Source organism: Crinia signifera, chromosome 6 (genome assembly GCF_055691185.1).
Source record: "Crinia signifera chromosome 6, ASM5569118v1, whole genome shotgun sequence".
Lineage (NCBI taxonomy): Eukaryota > Metazoa > Chordata > Amphibia > Anura > Myobatrachidae > Crinia > Crinia signifera.
Window position 1 is genome coordinate 46,618,251 of NC_139222.1, and position 17,644 is coordinate 46,635,894.

Genomic DNA, 17,644 nt, shown 5'->3' on the forward strand with positions numbered 1-17,644 from the left:
CAATTTGTTACTGCGCTGCATACCTCCTAACTGTCCCGCTTATCGCGGGAATGTCCCAGTTTTTTGGGACGTTCCCGCATCCCTCCTGCGGCTGGTAGTGTCCCGCGGCGGGGAGCAGTTGGGAGTGTCCCCCCCCGTCATCATAAATAGACATGCGCACAGCGTCTTTTCTTGCAGCAGAGGGGCTGGGGGCATAGCCAGCAACTCACAGAGCTGCTGGGCATGCCCCCACAGCGGTGAGAATGGGGGCGTGGCCTCGCTGCATCGTGAGCTACCTCCATCTCAGATTTGTCGCTAACCCCCAAAAACACCAGTTTTAGCCAGAAATATTATATCATAAATGGGACCCTACCGAACTGGGCACAGATTTTTATTTTTTTAGCCTAAATAAAAAGGCACAACTGTCCCTATATTACAATGGCAGGCTAAGGGGTACATTTACTATAGGATCTAAAAAAAAAAAAAATCAAGGCACTATTTCATCCTAGGCTAAATTAAAACTTATAGGACCAGCCAAAGATGGTTGATAACAAGAACCTTCTTGACCAGTCCTTTTGCTGGTTTAAGACTATTGCATGATGGTCCTATCAAAAGTTGTAAAATAGAAAATAGTTGGTTAACATTACATAAACCAATCAGAATTTCTTGTCATGTGCTTCAACCAATTAGATGGTCTCATTTCTACACTAATTTGCATAAGGTTTTTTTTTTTGCTCTCCATATCATATGAAGGCACTGTTTCACCCTAGGCTAAATAAAAACCTACAGGACCAGCCAAAAATGGTTAATGACAAGAACCTTCTTGACCAGTCCTTTTGCTGGTTTAAGACTATTGCATGATGGTCTTATCAAAAATTGTGAAATAGAAAACTAGGCTAATTGAAAACCTATAGAACCAGCCAAAGATGGTTGCTAACAAGAACATTCTTGACCAATCGTCTTGCTGGTAGGCATGACGTTCCCAGCAAAAGTTTTAAAATAGAAAACTGCCAGGTGACAGTACGTAAACCAATCAGAATCACTTATTTCTAAGGTCATTTGCATCAACCAATCAGATGGTCTCATTTCTAAACTAATTTGCATAAGGTCTTTTTTTTGCTGTCCATAACATATTAAGGTACTGCCTCACCCTAGGCTAAATGAAAAGCTATAGAACCAGACAAAGATGGTTGGTAACAAGAACATTCTTGATCAATCGTCTTGCTTGGTTGAAGACTGTTGCGTGATGGTCCCAGCAAAAGTTGTAAAATAGAAAACTGGGTACTTGTTTCCTAGCACGGTGCCCATCGCATACCGTATTTAGTGGTATGCGATGCGATATTCACAGTAAATTAACAGGAGTGCATTGTCAACGACACCCCCACTATCAACGCCAACCCGAAACGTGGCGAACCCGCGAGGGGCGGCGGTACGCGTCCTCCGCCTTTTCATAACCCCACTATCCACGTTGGCGTGGAGTTGATTTTAGATAGTGTGGCAAGCCACCGAGCCTGAAGCGTGGTGAGCACAGCGAGCACCGCAGGGGACGCGGAATACGAGCCCAAAGCGTGGCGAGAGCAGCAAGCCCTGCTAGGGGACGCGAAATACATGTAAAGTAATCCGTGGCCCCTCTCCACGCTTCGGGCTCGGTGGCTCGCTATGCTCGCCACACTATCTACAATAAACTCCACGCCGACGTGGATAGTGGGGGTATGAAAAGGTCGGAGGACGCGTACCACCGCCCCTCGCTCGTTGCGCTCACCACGCTTCGGGTCGGCATTGATAGTCGGGGTGGCGTTGACAATGGGGGTGCATTTAACATTGTAAGCACCCAATAGAGTGCTTGTACAATTAAAAATCGCATGCATCGCATTGCATGCATCGCATGATGCTAAATTGCATGCAATGCAATGCGATTGTATAAGATGTACTGCGATCAAAATCGGGGGCGCCGTGCTAGGAAACAAGTACATGTTGTACATAACCATTGCTGATTTCCAAGTTCATGTGCACCAACCATTCAGATGGTCTCATTTCTACACTAATTTCATAAGGTCTTTTTTTGCTTTCCATAACATGGAACACCCTAGGTAAAATAGCAAACTTTTGCAAATAAGCAATTCTGATTGGTTTATGTAAAGTTAACCAAGTTTGTTTGCATCAACCAATCAGATAGTCTAATTTTCCTTGCCGTTCCATGAGTGGATTATTAGTTTTCTACGTTCTTATTGCACTTTGCAGCAGAAACTGCACATTATTAATTGTACTTTTTCATATTACATTATCGCGACAGTGTCACGTATTAGCGGTTTGCCGCTAGATCTTGGTTGTCTGTTTTTTGCTAGATCTTGGTTGTCCGTTTTTTGCTATTATTTTGAGACCGGTTTCGCCAGTTAGATTTCCTCTTACTTTTACCCTGTCTCTGGTGGTACCTTGTCACCCTGCAAATCCTGGTGGCATCCAAGTATGGGGTGGACCTAATTTGCCCTGGAAAGGCGGCTATTATAGGTGAAGACATTAACATGCAGGTGCTAACCGACTTCAGGGTATGGTGACAGATACCCCTTTCCGACTGCAGCTCTTAAACGGTAATTTGCATTTTTTTTAGCCTTTTTAAACGGGTAGAGCTGCAGTGGGAAGGCTCCAGGTTGCTGTACCCGTTTAAAAATACCGTTTTTTTTTAAACGGGTAAAAAGCAGAGTTTTACCCGTTTAAAAGCTGTTTTTTTTTGGCAGTGGGAAAGGGGTACTTCTTTTACCTGTTAAAAAAAACGGCATGGGGTGACTAGGGGTCCCCCTTATTTTAAGAACAAGCCCCAGGCCAAACCAGCCAGCAGGGTAATGTCACAGCCGAGGGACACTTATTAGATAAGGCCAAAACATTCATCCCTACTGACCAGTCAGCCTGGCTGACCACCGCACAGGGTCACCGGGGACAGCACCAGGCTTCAGCCTGTTTAGGTAAGTCCTGGAGGGGGTGACCCCTTAATTGGGGGGGTCCCCACTCCCCCAGGGCCCCTGGCCAGGCTGACTGGTCAATAGCGATGAATGTTTTGGCCGCGGGACCTTATCTAATAAGTGTCCTCCGGCTCTGACATTACCCTGCTGGCTGGTTTATTTGTACAATTCTTCAATGTCACCTGGGGCCTTATTTTGGTTCATTCTTTCTGACAAAATCCTTCTTAGATGGGCAAAACCATGTGCACTGCAGGTGGGGCAGGTGTTACTTGTGCAGAGAGAATTAGATTTGGGTGGGGTTTTACTTCAAAGTGAGATCTATATTGCAGTGTAAAAATAAAGCAGTCAGTATTTTCCCTGCACAGAAACAAAATTACTCACCCAAATCTAATTCTCTCTGCACATGTTACATCTGCCCCCCCTGCAGTGCACATGGTTTTGTCCATCTAAGAAGGATTTTGTCAGAAAGAATGAACCAAAATAAGGCCCCTGGTGAGGTCGCACACATTGTAATCAAGTCTGTTAGATTATGTAGGGTTAGTTGTCTACTATGCTTCCCAGACCCTGGAGCCAGCATCGCACTGAATTTTACTTTCCTATAGCAGACATGCTGGAGCAACACCTTGCCTACAAATGCATACCCCTTTCACATCGCAACTAATTACCGGGTACAAGCCGGTTTCTTGCCGGCTCGACCCAGTAATTAGTGCGATGTGAAAGGGGTTACCAGGTCCCGCAAATGGGTAGCAACATGGCAATAAGAACGGTAAGAAAGCAGAGTTCTTACCGGTTCGTTGCCGTGTTGTGTGAACAGATTAAATGGGTCGAGCGACCCGTTTCCCGTTCACACTATGAAGGAGGCAGCAATTGGAGCAGCACCAGCTCTAAGCGCTGCCTCCTCCCCCCCCCCCCCCCCGATGATGCGCCGACTCCCCGCCGCACCCACCGGATGACATCAGCGAACCAGCAATATTGTTGGTTCGCTGAGGGCCCGGGGATGTGAACATCAGAATATGAGGGTCGCGCCAAGACTGAACCGTTTCAAAGTCTCAGTGCAACCCTGCACTTAGCGATGTGAAAGCAGTATCACTGAGGACGAGGACATGTTGATATTTTACTACTGAAAAATTAAAAACACATGAATTGGAATATTGAAGACACTCAACAATGAGCCATTATATCTCTGTTACATTATTTCTTTTGGTTGTGACATTTGCTACTCAATATTATCCACATAAGCCAATAAAACAATTGCATAGTCTTTTTAAATTCAAATTTTGTAAATAAAAAAGGGGGTACATGTATTATTTATTTACATTTAGTTGTTTGTTTGTTTATTTATTAATTTTGTTTGTAATGTTGGTTAAAGATGCAGAGGACTTAGTTGTGCCTCAGGCATGCAAAACCAAATACATATTAAGTGCGCATTAAGTCGAGCAAAAATATATAGGACCACAGCATTTCACAAATCATATGGATTTTCAGGAGAAAAGGGAGTTAAAGGAATGAAAAATGTCAGCAGTTGGGGAAAAATGTGGTTAGATTTTTTTTCTTAAGTCTTGTTTTTTGCAGCTGCAAAATTTTCAGAACTAATTGGTTACTGACTATAGCAGTGGTTCCCAACCTGTGGTACGCATACCCCTGGGGGTACACGTCCACCCGCTCGGGGGTACGCGGCGGCCCGGCCTGTAAGGTTGCTGGAGGTTGAGGTATGCGACGCCGGCTTCTGAGACTGAGGGGAGGAGAGTGCATTGCACATCTCTCCTACCCCTCAGTGTGCTTCCCTGTGACTGGCCGCCCGTCCGCCAATCAGAGCTTGTGGGTCCGTCAGCCAATCAGGAGCCGGCCCGTAAACTTTGAGAGGCGGGCAGCCCAGTCACAGTGAAGGGAAGGAGAGATACGCAGTGTGCTGTACTCTCCTTCCCTGAGAGAAGCAGCGGCGGCAGCTACACGGCAGGGGGACACTGGACTGTCCTCTCCCCAGCAGCAGCATCAATGGTGAGTGTGCTGCTGCTGGGAAATACTATGGGGGCATTGCTGGCACTGTGTGGGCATACCATATTGCTGGCACTGTGGGGGCATATTTATTGCTGGCACTGTGGGGGCATTGCTGGCACTGTGGGGCATACTTGTTACTGGCACTGTGGGGCATTGCTGGCACTGTGGGGCATACTTGTTACTGGCACTGTGGGGCATTGCTGGCACTGTGGGGCATTGCTGGCACTGTGGGGCATACTTGTTGCTGGCACTGTGGGGCATTGCTGGCACTGTGGGGCATACTTGTTGCTGGCACTATGGGGGCATACCTGTTGCTGGCACTGTAGGGGCATTGTTGGCGCATACCCAGTACCATGGGGTCATACCTGGCACCGTTGTGGCATTCCCGTTTCTGGCACTGTGGGGGCATTGTTGGCACCATTGGAGCATATGTGTATCTGACACTTTTGGGGGCATATGTGTATCTGGCACTATTGGAAGGCTAATGTGATCCTTTGGAATGTCTGTTGCTTCAGTAATAGAGATTTTACAGTGTTCTGTTATTTTATATGCTGTCCGCAGAATGGGCTGAGTTTATATTGTGGTCAAGTGGTTGCACTTTTTTTTTTTCTCGTCATTGCCAGTATGACTTGCCCCTGTTAAGCCACACCCTTCAAATGAGGCCACACTCCTTTTTAGGTCACGCCCCCCCTAAAAAATTTCACGGGGGGTACTCATAAATGAAAAGCCTAATCAAGGGGTACAGGAGACAAAAAAGGTTGGGAACCACTGGACTATAGGGATAATTTATTTTGCCCAAAAGCCAATTAACATACATACATTTTGAAATTGTACACTGTAATAAGAAAGAGGGATGGATGAAAGGAGAGAGAGAGAGAGAGAGAGAGAGAGAGAGAGAGAGAGAGAGAGAGAGAGAGAGAGAGAGAGAGAGAATTAAATAAATACAATTATTTTTCTAAATGGTGCCATAGATTATTGCTTCTTCAAAGTCCAAATATCCTACAAACTGAGTAATACAATGAATGTGCTTTACCAACAGTCCCTGTTTTATTTATTTAAAATGAATGCCTGTATTACCTATACTGGTAGTAGTACAAAATAACATGATAAACATATATAGAACTTTCATCCAAATCCTTGTATGGTGAGCGGGCACACAACACTTCGCTAATGCACTTATCAAACAAATAACAGTCAATGCAATGTCAACGCTTCAATTCCAATAGGCATCTCTGTCAAGAAAGACATAATCCAATATAATCACAATGGAGATCAAAGTACAGACAACATGAATTTGTCTGTGTTTAAACAGAATTATTCCTGTCTTGAAGATTTCTAATGGAATAGAAATGTAGGAATCGAAATGTAAGCATTGCTGTGGCTTTTATCTGTTTGATATGTAATGTAAACAAACTGATTTACACCTGTGGTTCCCAAACTGGTACCCAGGACCAAATCAAATTATTTATGGTCAAAGTGATTAGCAGCCAGTTGCACTGGTTTTGCCCATATTATTATTACTATTAAATGTTTCTTATATAGTGCACACATTTTCCGCAGCGCTTTACAGAGTATACTGTAGTTGAACATTCACGTCAGTCTCTGCCCCTGTGGAGCTTACAATCTATATTCCCTACAACATGTACACAACCTCAGTGCTGTGAGGCAGTAATGCTAACCATTACACCAACTGTGATGCCCCATAATAAAACATGTGCACAATCCGTACACCACCAAATAACTGGTTGCCACAGTTTACTGACTATATATATATATATATATATATATATATATATATATATATATATATATATATATATATATATATTATGACATTGGTCACATATACTGAAAATAAAAAGAAAAAAACTTCTTATAAAAGAACTACTACAAGTGTATTTTTTACTATATATTTTATGTATTGAAATGTAGGATGGACATTACTGATTGAGGGCGCTGAGGACACTATTGTAGGTGATATATATATATATATATATATATATATATACAGTCAATATACCGGCACTCCTCAGTGGCTTCTCAATGTTCTTGCTCAGGTGCCACTCTTCTGATCTGGTCCTGTACGGCCAACCCCCAATACACGTATATGCAAGGAGGCACTCTGAGTCGGTTTAAAAGTCGTGCAAAAAACTTCTGGTGTTTATTAGGTGGGCAACGTTTCGGGGCTGCACCCCTTTCTCAAGCCTTCTCAGTCACTTGTTTAGGCTTGAGAAAGGGGTGCAGCCCCGAAACGTTGCCCACCTAATAAACACCAGAAGTTTTTTGCACGACTTTTAAACCGACTCAGAGTGCCTCCTTGCATATATGTGTATATATAAATATATATATATATATATATATATATATATATTCATTAAAAAAAACTAATACTCTAGGACAAAATGATTAAAAAAGTTTGGGAACCAGTGTATTATACACAAGATGATGAAGAGGCTGAGTGCCCTCTTTTCGAAGGAATAGGATGGACGTTTTCTACCTAAATGTTGGGGTCGCTTGGAAGAACCCCCGAAAACACTACACTCCATACAAAATGAATTATACAATAGTGTTGAAAAGCTTCTTAGTTTATATGCACTCATTTTAATTTCCAAAACATTATACTGGCCCTTAGTGTATCTCATAAGACAATGCTCTATATTGAATCATGATACAAGTTTCAGCTGCATACAGATTAATTTCTGTAATAAAATTCAGAGTTTCTGGGGACTTCAGATTGTTTACAGTCCACATTGCCGCTCTGCTGCCATCCTTGTATTCTTCGCTTGTCTGCAAATACGGAATACATTGATTGGGTGGACAAATGCGAGTAACATCAGGATCAGCAGGGAAATGTTGACCTTAAAAAACAGGAAGATATAATCATCAGTAACACATCCAATCAAGCTAAACACTATTAGCTACAGTACATGTAACTGGTTACATACATAGAACGGGTCACCACCCAGATGTGTTCGTATGATATAAAATGCTGGATATTGAAGAACAGATATCAGTGCTGAGAGAGCCATTGCCAATCCATACAGCTTTCCAAAGTATCTAGGTGGAAATCTAAAATATAATACATAGGGAAATTGAATGTGCCATCCTCTGGAGAAACAAGACAACAAGAAATATACCTGTTGAGTATCCATGATTTTAGAAAATGCAGTGACTATAGACATGCATCACTTTTGGGTTGTACACCCAACTGTGAGAAAAATAGATTGACAATGAAATAAATAAAAAAATGACAAGTATGAGCTAGCCTAACCCATGACATAAATAAACAGATGTGATAAATGTATATTAAAATGTTATTAACATGAATTTTCATAAATGGGTGGACTAAAAGTAGCCACATGCAGGTGGAGTCAAATAAACTGTAGGTGGGTCCATACAGAAACAAATGTGGGATTCTTAAATCTTTAGGCCCAACAGGGACATGTGGGAGCCACCTTTACCAGGGTCCAGGAGGGGGATCAAATTTTTTGGAGCCTCCAAGTCATTCTGGGAGTGTAGGCAAGTAATGTGGCTGGGGAGGGACCAGCCATTAGGAAGCCATTGTTTATGTATCTACTGTATCTTGGGCCTAGAGCCAGCTATTAATAAGCACAAGCCAGCCCTGATGAACCCTGGTGCTTATACCGGGGCGTGGGGAAAACTTTGCTGTTTTTACAATGAAACAACAAATTGTGAAAAACTCATATTAACCTTTTGCCTGTGCCAACCCCTTTGCAATATCGACCTAGTGCATTTCGACCTTTTGTCAATGTTGATCTTATGCATGTCCATAATTTAATGTGAAACTATTGACTGTCGACTTATCATCCAGATTCCTTATAAAGCATAAAAATACTACAAGATCTTTCTAATGTAATTTACGTATGTACTGCAAATCGAAAACATTTAATGGGATGGGTTCAGCATCCTGGCATTTGCGATGTCGGCTTTCGATATACTGACACAAGCATCCCTACTACTACCAGGAGACTGGCACCAGAATCCCAACATCAATTAAAATGTCTGCGCTGGAATCCAGACAACTGGGATGCCAAACAGTGAGTAAACAGGGCTGGTCAGCATTAAGCAGGTAGGTGATGGAGGGGTTAGGTTTAGGCACTAGAAGGGGACTTAAAGTTAGGCTGTGGGAAGGGGGAGGGTTACGGTTGGTCTGTGGAGAGGGAGAGGTACCCACCTAGAAGGGGGGGTAGATTTAAGTAGTGGGAAATGGGGGTTTGGGTTAGGCGCTAGCAGGGAGGATTAGGGTCATTCTGCATGGGGTGGAGGGTTAGGGTTAGTCTGCAGGAAGTGAGTGATATGTGGCAGTAAATACACTTATCTCACCCCTGTCTGAATTTCCTCCTTCGGGATGTTACTGTATCACCATTAGATTATTGCTTTATTATAGATCAAAACTGCAAATCTCTTTGCATAGATTACATTGTGGAAGTTGTTTATTGTGATCTTTTATGTCTAAAACTATTTCCGATGGACATAGCAGGACATTCCGACGTATCCTTCAATTCATTTTTTATTAATATTTACATGTCATATTCGTTTTTTACTCTTGAATAATTGTTTCTTACACAATAGACAAAAATGCAGCATTTCCTCCATAAAGAAACGAACGATTTAACACTTGGAGGATGAAAGTTGGATACAGGGCAGGGAGCATGGGAATCGAGGCGCACATAGAGAAGAGCATGCACTGTGCAGCCGTCACTGACAAAGATAGTATTGAGGATCGGAGGTCATCAAACATGTCTGAAGCTGCGAAAAAAGGATACAAATTGTAAATGAAAGTTGATGTCAAATATAAATTATATTTACTACTGTAATAATAAGCAGAATGTTTATTGTGATGGATGTGGATTAATGAGCACTAACTGCTACCCTGTAATTATCAGTTATGCCGAGAGAGGAGGGGAGGGGGTACTAATTACCTGGGCCCAGGTCAGATGGAGGGGACCAGTGGGACCTAGCTGCAGCAGCTTTTACCAACCCTGCACATGATGCTCTGTGCTGGGTTGCAGTGTGGTCAGGGAGGTGCTTAAAGTACTACTTTTGAATTGTATTTTATGCTAAGGTTGCATGGCCATGCCTCCCATGATTAGGCCATGCCCCCTGAAAAGTACATAGGCCCGGACAGGCTCTCTTCTGCCCTGATAATTATAGAGTAAGTTTTATTAAGATCACACAACCTTTGCACTTTAGGAACTATGGTATTTAGTTGCACTCTATTTTTGTGCACTTAAATAATTACCAACATTTGCCTACATGCTGGGTGCACAGACCCAGTCCATGCAGTCTGTAACAATCTGCTTGTGGAAATAGCACAATCACTATTTCCTTATTTTTTCAATTTTTTTCTTCTTTGTTTTCTTTTTCCAATGGGATAAAGCTTCTTGTTAATTCTTGTTTTATCCCATTAGAAAAAGAGAAGACAGAAGAAAAAAAGGCTTTTATTACTGCCATGATTGTATGGCGTGCAAAACTACAAAAATAAATCAAACAAAACCAACCAAAATTCACGTTTTAACCAAACTGGAACAGTTCCCAATAAGGGGACCGTTTTCATGTGAAACAGAAGGAATAATTGATCTTCTTGAGTGCCCTTGTGGGCTTCACTATATAGCACAAACTAAAAGACTAAAAATATAATTAAGAGAAAATATATATACAGGTTGAGTATCCCGTATCCGAGTATCCGTTATCCGAATTATTCCGAAAACCATACATTCCAGAAAGTGAAAAAAAAAAATTTTTTTTTGCTAAAAACTCACTGGGGACATTTGTAACAGCACTACTAAAGACATGATATGTAACTGGCACTATATATGTACAAGAAAATAATTGCTTGGCATTCAAATTCAATATCTGAGATAGTACACAAATTTTGTTTCATGTTTTGAAACCTTGTTTTTTGAACAAATAAAATATATTTGTGTATTTTATGTGGTAATAAAATATATTTGTGTGTATTTATTGTGTTTATACAGCATACATGCAAGATACTTCAAAATACATAATTGAAATATTAAAATATTCCGAAATACGGAATAATCCGTTATCCAAAATTCTTCTGGTCCCGAGCATTTTGGATACGGGATACTCAACCTGTATATATAACATAAAAAATGGCTTAACAACGCACAGCATGTCCAACCACTTTGCAAAAAACACACCTCAGTACTAACATTTATGGCAATCCAAAAAATACAAAAACTTTGGAAGGAGGTGATTATGTGAAATCCTTATTACAGAATGAAACAAGATAGTTATATTATTTTAAAATATTGCATCCTATACAGAAATTGACTTAAAAAAATAAACATTTTTATAAAAAATAATTTTACAGTATATACCAAAAATTCACTATTCCCATAAATTTATATCTCTGTAACATGTATTTTAATTTTTAAATATTCTTTAACAATTTTAACATATATATTGCAATACTAAACAAAGGACCATGGCTGCCGCCAAAAAAACCCACTACTTTCTTTGCTACAAGTTCCATTTTTAACATAGCTAAATAAAGTTTGATTCAACTTTTTTAGAATAAATAGAGCATAGATAGCCCACATCCATGATTAAGTGCCCCAGGCACAAAACCCATTGGTGTGAGACGATGGAAACCGGAAGTATGGAGCCGCAATATCAGAAGTGCCAGCAGACAGACCCTGAGCTGAAGAGAAGAAGCCACGTCTAAAGAGGAGAAGCCGTGGATCTGGACTTAACAGTAAGAGACAGTTAGTAATCCACTGCACTACGCCAAAAAAATGTATTCCGTTTACCCAGATACCGCATATTATCATCAAAAAAGCTACATTAATGCTACGTTTAAAAAATATATATATTTTTTAACATTTTGGTATTGCAATATATAAATGTATGTATGCATGTATGTATGTGTATGTATATATATATATATAGATATATATATATATATATATATATATCTATATATATATATATATAGACCAGCATAGTGGAGCAGCACGTCCTCAGCAAATGCTCAAGTGTAGGTGCCTTCCAAATCCCCTCAGGGATATACAACACAGTCCAGGTGGCGGCACTCTTCAATAAACACACAGGATAGCAGGAATACTCTACGTTTCGAACTTTAATCGTTCTTCATCAGGAGATAACAAACATTTAAAATACAAACAGTATTTATACATACCCCAGTCCCCGTGCAGCAAATCAACAGCTCCGGATTTTTTGCCCCGTCATGCTAGTAATGTTACTTCTAATGCTAATTTGTCTAGGGAGGAGCTTGTGGCCTTGCGGGATCTTGGGAATTACACTAATATCATCATCCGGCCCGCCGACAAGGGCGGAGCCGTGGTTATCCAAGACTTGTGTGACTATAAACAGGAGATTTCAAGACAATTGTCTGACTCAACTGTTTATAGGCCACTTGTTAAGGACCCCACTATTGAGTTCTCTATTCTCTTGAAGGATATCCTCAATACTGCTGTGGCTGATGGAACCATTACTGCTGAGGTGGCCTCGGCGCTTTTGGTTACCAATCCTGTTGTTCCTTTACTCTATACGTTACCCAAGATTCACAAGAGGCTACAGGCTCCTTCTGGGAGACCTATTATAGCAGCACGCGGTTCTTTATTTCAAAACGTATCCACCTACATCGACGCGTTGCTACAACCATGTATAAGGGCATCCCCTGGACATCTCTTGGATACTACTGCATTTCTAAATCTGATCAATAATTTGGAGCGCATACCTGATGGTGCCCTGCTATGCAGCATCGATGTCACTAGCTTATATACGGTGATACCGAATGCTGCAGGTTTGGCATCTGTACGCAGGTTGCTCTCCAATAATCCTTACTATGTGGGCCCTAATATCGATTTTGTTTTAATTTTGCTTGAATTTGTGCTCACACACAATTTTTTTCTTTATGACAATGCATTCCATCTACAGCTCGTTGGTTGTGCGATGGGGAGCAATTTTGCCCCATCGTACACCAACGCGTTTATGATGGATGTGGAGCGTGACTTTTTTTCATGAGGTCCGATGTATCGCGATGTATTTTTTTCTACACACGATATATCGATGACCTATTCATGATTTGGACTGGGACCAAGTCTGATTTTGTCAACTTGATTGATGAACATAATGCTGCTCCTGGCCCTGTTAAACTGACATATACTGTCGACACTTTGGCGGTTAATTTTTGGGATGTTGCTTTAAATGTAGTTGACGGTAACGTGGTGACTTCAGTATTTACGAAGCCCACTGACCGCAACACATTTTTTTACATGCTACTAGTTGCCATCCGAGGTCGAGTAAGTTCAGTCTACCCTATTCTCAGTTTCTCCGTGCCAGACGTATATGCAGTACTGACACCCTGGCAAGCCAACAGATTGATGTTATGGTAAATAAATTTCTTGCTAGGGGTTACGACATTGAGCTTCTTGAAACTGCTAAATTAAAAGCTATGTCTAAAGATCGTGAATCTCTGTTGATATATCAGTCTAAACAGGGTAAGGCCCAAAATAGGATGCCATGGGTTAATCATTATAATGTCATTAGTCCCAATATCAGCAGGGCTACCAAAAAGTTATGGAAACAAGAAAGGAGACTGCCCAAAGGCGTTCAGAGGGCGCTGTTATGGGATGTGAGTCAAGTGAAGCTGCTACTTAAAGGGACTGAGTAGGTCCCTAAATGAATGAGAATAAAGAAGGAAAAAAGAAGTAGCGCTTACCAATGAGGAATTATCAATGTAAAAAACATTTAATATGCATATGACCATAAAAATTACATGAACATAATAAACAATAAAAGATAATAATGAAATATAAAAACTCTCGTATAGCCCTCTCTATGTGCCACTGTGTTAGAGATATTGATAGGATCCGTTGCTATTAATGCCGCCTTGTTAGAGTCCCAATTGGAACGATGCAGTTCTTTGAGCAGGGGGTACAATTTTAGCTCTCCACTGGATTCAAATAAACGTAATTGGAGATGGGTATAGTTACCGCTGATTGTCCCTTTGGAGTCTTGTATCCATGTAGGATTGCTGAGTAAGCTGTGATCTCCGTGAAGGGTTAGATGGAACTTTCTCCGTTTGAGAATCACGATATCTGTGGAGAGCAAAGTGGATAGTCCCGAATGTGCAATTTCTCCAAAAGTGGGGAGATTTTCAAGGAGATCCTTGAAAAAGCTGCCCCTAGAGGCAGTGAAACGTGTTGGAAAGCTGCTCACTCTCAAGGCCCCTCACTGTCATCGCCACACCGTGTTTGTTTGGATCCAACAGCCGTCTTCATCTCCCCACTTTTGGAGAAATTGCACATTCGGGACTATCCACTTTGCTCTCCACAGATATCGTGATTCTCAAACGGAGAAAGTTCCATCTACCCCCTTCACGGAGATCACAGCTTACTCAGCAATCCTACATGGATACAAGACTCCAAAGGGACAATCAGCGGTAACTATACCCATCTCCAATTACGTTTATTTGAATCCAGTGAAAAGCTAAAATTGTACCCCCTGCTCAAAGAACTGCATCGTTCCAATTGGGACTCTAACAAGGCGGCATTAATAGGAGCGGATCCTATCAATATCTCTAACACAGTGGCACATAGAGAGGGCTATACGAGAGTTTTTATATTTCATTATTATCTTTTATTGTTTATTATGTTCATGTAATTTTTATGGTCATATGCATATTAAATGTTTTTTACATTGATAATTCCTCATTGGTAAGCGCTACTTCTTTTTTCCTTCTCTACCAAAAAGTTATGGCCACTTGTCCAGATGGACAGTGCCCTGCATCTTAGTGACACAGCAATAATGCCATGTTACACTCGTGGCAGGAGTGTGCGTGACATTGTTATCAAGTCGGATGTTTCTCTACTCTGTGAATCAGGCAGTGTGCAATTTTTGGGCAAGCACCCTGGGTGTTTCAGGTGCCTCAATTGCACCACATGCAGGGCACTGATCACGGGCTCTTCCTTCTGTCATCCTCATAGTGGGATCCGGTACCACATACGACATAGGGTTACTTGTACCACTAAGTACATAGTCTACATGATATCGTGCCCTTGTTCCCTTCATTATATTGGGAAGACCGACCGGACACTTAGGGAACGGATGGCTGGCCATCGCCATTCAATCAAACAGGCCCTGGAAAAGGGTAGTAGTGACCAGCCAGTGGCCAGACACTTCCTTGAGGCACGCCACACTATCCCCATGCTTCGCTACATGATCATTGATCATATACCTGCCTCTATACGAGGTGGGAATCGTTCTCTCGACCTATTGAAGTGTGAAGCCAAATGGATACAGCGCTTAAATACTATTGCCCCCAGGGGCCTTAATGAGTTTAGGGGTTTACATTGCTTTCTTTAAAGACAGTACCCTTTATATATGTTACGTATCATTTTTCTGTATTCTGTAATTATCTTCCTTGTATGTACTACTCTGGGTTAAGGGGTTTCCCTACTCCCTCAGATGACTCCACGCTACAGTATTTCTGCTACATGTCTTTGTACTGTACTATATGAATCTCTTTTTCATATTATGCATCTTATATGTAAACACTGTTCTATATTGGCCGTGGATGTATTGTTTTTAAAATGCTTTTTTGATACTGCTATTTTTGGGGTGTTATTGTATTTGTTGACTCTGGTAGCCTAGAGAAGTCATGTGTGAGGGGGGAAGTGACTGGACACGGCACGCGATCGCTGCGCTGTCAGATGCCGGTGATCTCTTGCTGTATAGTTCCGGCTTCCTGGTTTCCATGACGACGCAGGCCTCCCTTAGCGTGTACCGTGGTCAGGTGATGCAGCGTGCTGACGCGCACTGTGTGCGCCGGGCGCACTGACGTCACTGGGCTGGCGGCAGCGGCGGGAGAATCCGGAGCTGTTGATTTGCTGCACGGGGACTGGGGTATGTATAAATACTGTTTGTATTTTAAATGTTTGTTTCTCCTGATGAAGAACGATTAAAGTTCGAAACGTAGAGTATTCCTGCTATCCTGTGTGTTTATTGAAGAGTGCCGCCACCTGGACTGTGTTATATATATATATATATATATATATATATTAGCGCTTTGTTATTTACTTTTATTATTAAAGGAAGGGTGCAGTCAAGAAGTGTTCGGGTTCTTACAGCATTGGTCAGATTTCTCAGTCATAGGCCATCTTTACAGAAGAGATGGATTGCAGATGGATATAATTGGTGCCACCTCAAACGTAATATTTCTAAAACAGAATTAATTATATTTCCACCAATAAATAGTAGTTACCAACTATCTCTATCTCTGTCGAGAATATGATAATCGCTCCTACCACTCAAGCTTGCTGCCTAGGTGTCATTCTTGACTCTGAAATTTCCTTTGTTCCCCACATTCATTCTGTCTCAAAAACATGCCACATGCACCTAAAAACATATTCAAAATTTGCCCTTTCCTTACACAGAACACTGCAAAAACTGTAATCCATGCTCTCATCATCTCACGTATTGAGTATAGCAATAGTCTCCTTATTGACCTTCCCCAATACAGACTCTCACCACTACAGTCCATCCTGAATACAGCTGCAAGGCTAATCTTTCTAGCTAGATGTTCATCCTCTGCAAAGCTACTCTGTCAGTCACTTCATTGGTTACCTGTATTATACCGTATTCAATACAAAATTATTTTACTTACACACAAAGCCATAAACCAAACTATACCAACATACATCTCTTCTCTTATCTTAAAATATCTTCCAACCTGACCTCTACTGTCCTCACAAGATCTACGCCTCATTACTTGCTCCTATTCCTGATTGCAGGAATTTCTTCAGGCTGCACCCAAAGAAAGTCTGTGGAATGCCCTCCCAAACACAATACGACTCTCCTCCAGTCTCGAAACCTATAAGCATTCCCTGAAAACTAACCTCTTCAAGCAAGCTTATCAAATTCCAGAACCAGCCACTTAACTTTTATATACCATTACCATTCAGAGGGGCTGATCTAATCATCAGAGCCGAGGTCAGCTTTGACCCCCCTGTCGCCGGGCCTGGCCCCCGTGTACTTCTCTGCAGGCTCATTTCTGTCTCAGCGGCACCAGGGAGCTCCCACCATAGAAGTCAGGCAGTTGCCCATTCTAACCCTGGGCATCAAACATGTAAATTCCCCCTGGTAATGAACATTTAACATCCCATAGCAACTATCATGTTATCCCCTGCATGGCGTTTTATGTCCCATGGGAAATATCATGTCTCCTGGGAACAAACATTTAACCCCCTGGCAACAAGAATGTTATCCCCCTGGCCAACAAGAATTTAACTTCCCTGGCAACAAGCATGTTATCCTCTCTGGCATTGAGCAGGTAATCCCCACTGGGCAACAAACTTGTACTCCTCCGTGGCAAGGAGCATAAAACCCTGGCAAGGAGCATGTAACCCCCTGGCAAGGAGCATGTAACCCCCTGGCACCAAGCATATAACCCCTTACATTGAACAAGAAACCTCTGGCAATCACGATGTAACCCCTGGCAATGAACATATGCCTCCTGGCAAAGAACATGTAGATAAGTGGCATTTATGTGGCATAACATGTAATGGCCATTATGGCGTGTGGCCTAATGTGTCATGGGCATTATGGTGTGTGGCATAATATGTAATGACCATCATGGTGTGTGGAATAATATGTAATGGGCATTAAGGTGTGTGGCATAATATGTGATGGGCATCGAG

At 41.8% G+C, this 17,644-nt stretch overlaps 1 protein-coding gene across 1 annotated transcript in view; it reads right to left on the minus strand.

Moving 5' to 3' along the window:
• Positions 1-7,503: 7,503 nt before the first annotated feature.
• SLC43A3 (solute carrier family 43 member 3) overlaps positions 7,504-17,644 on the minus strand; it is a 67,212-nt gene continuing 57,071 nt past the window's right edge. Inside the window, exons 12-14 of the mRNA XM_083146109.1 lie at positions 9,521-9,704; positions 7,880-8,003; positions 7,504-7,792 (exon numbers count right to left, since the gene is read on the minus strand). Coding sequence (XP_083002235.1) covers positions 7,673-7,792; positions 7,880-8,003; positions 9,521-9,704 — 428 coding nt within the window. The 3' untranslated portion in view covers positions 7,504-7,672. The remainder of the gene's footprint in view (positions 7,793-7,879; positions 8,004-9,520; positions 9,705-17,644) is intronic.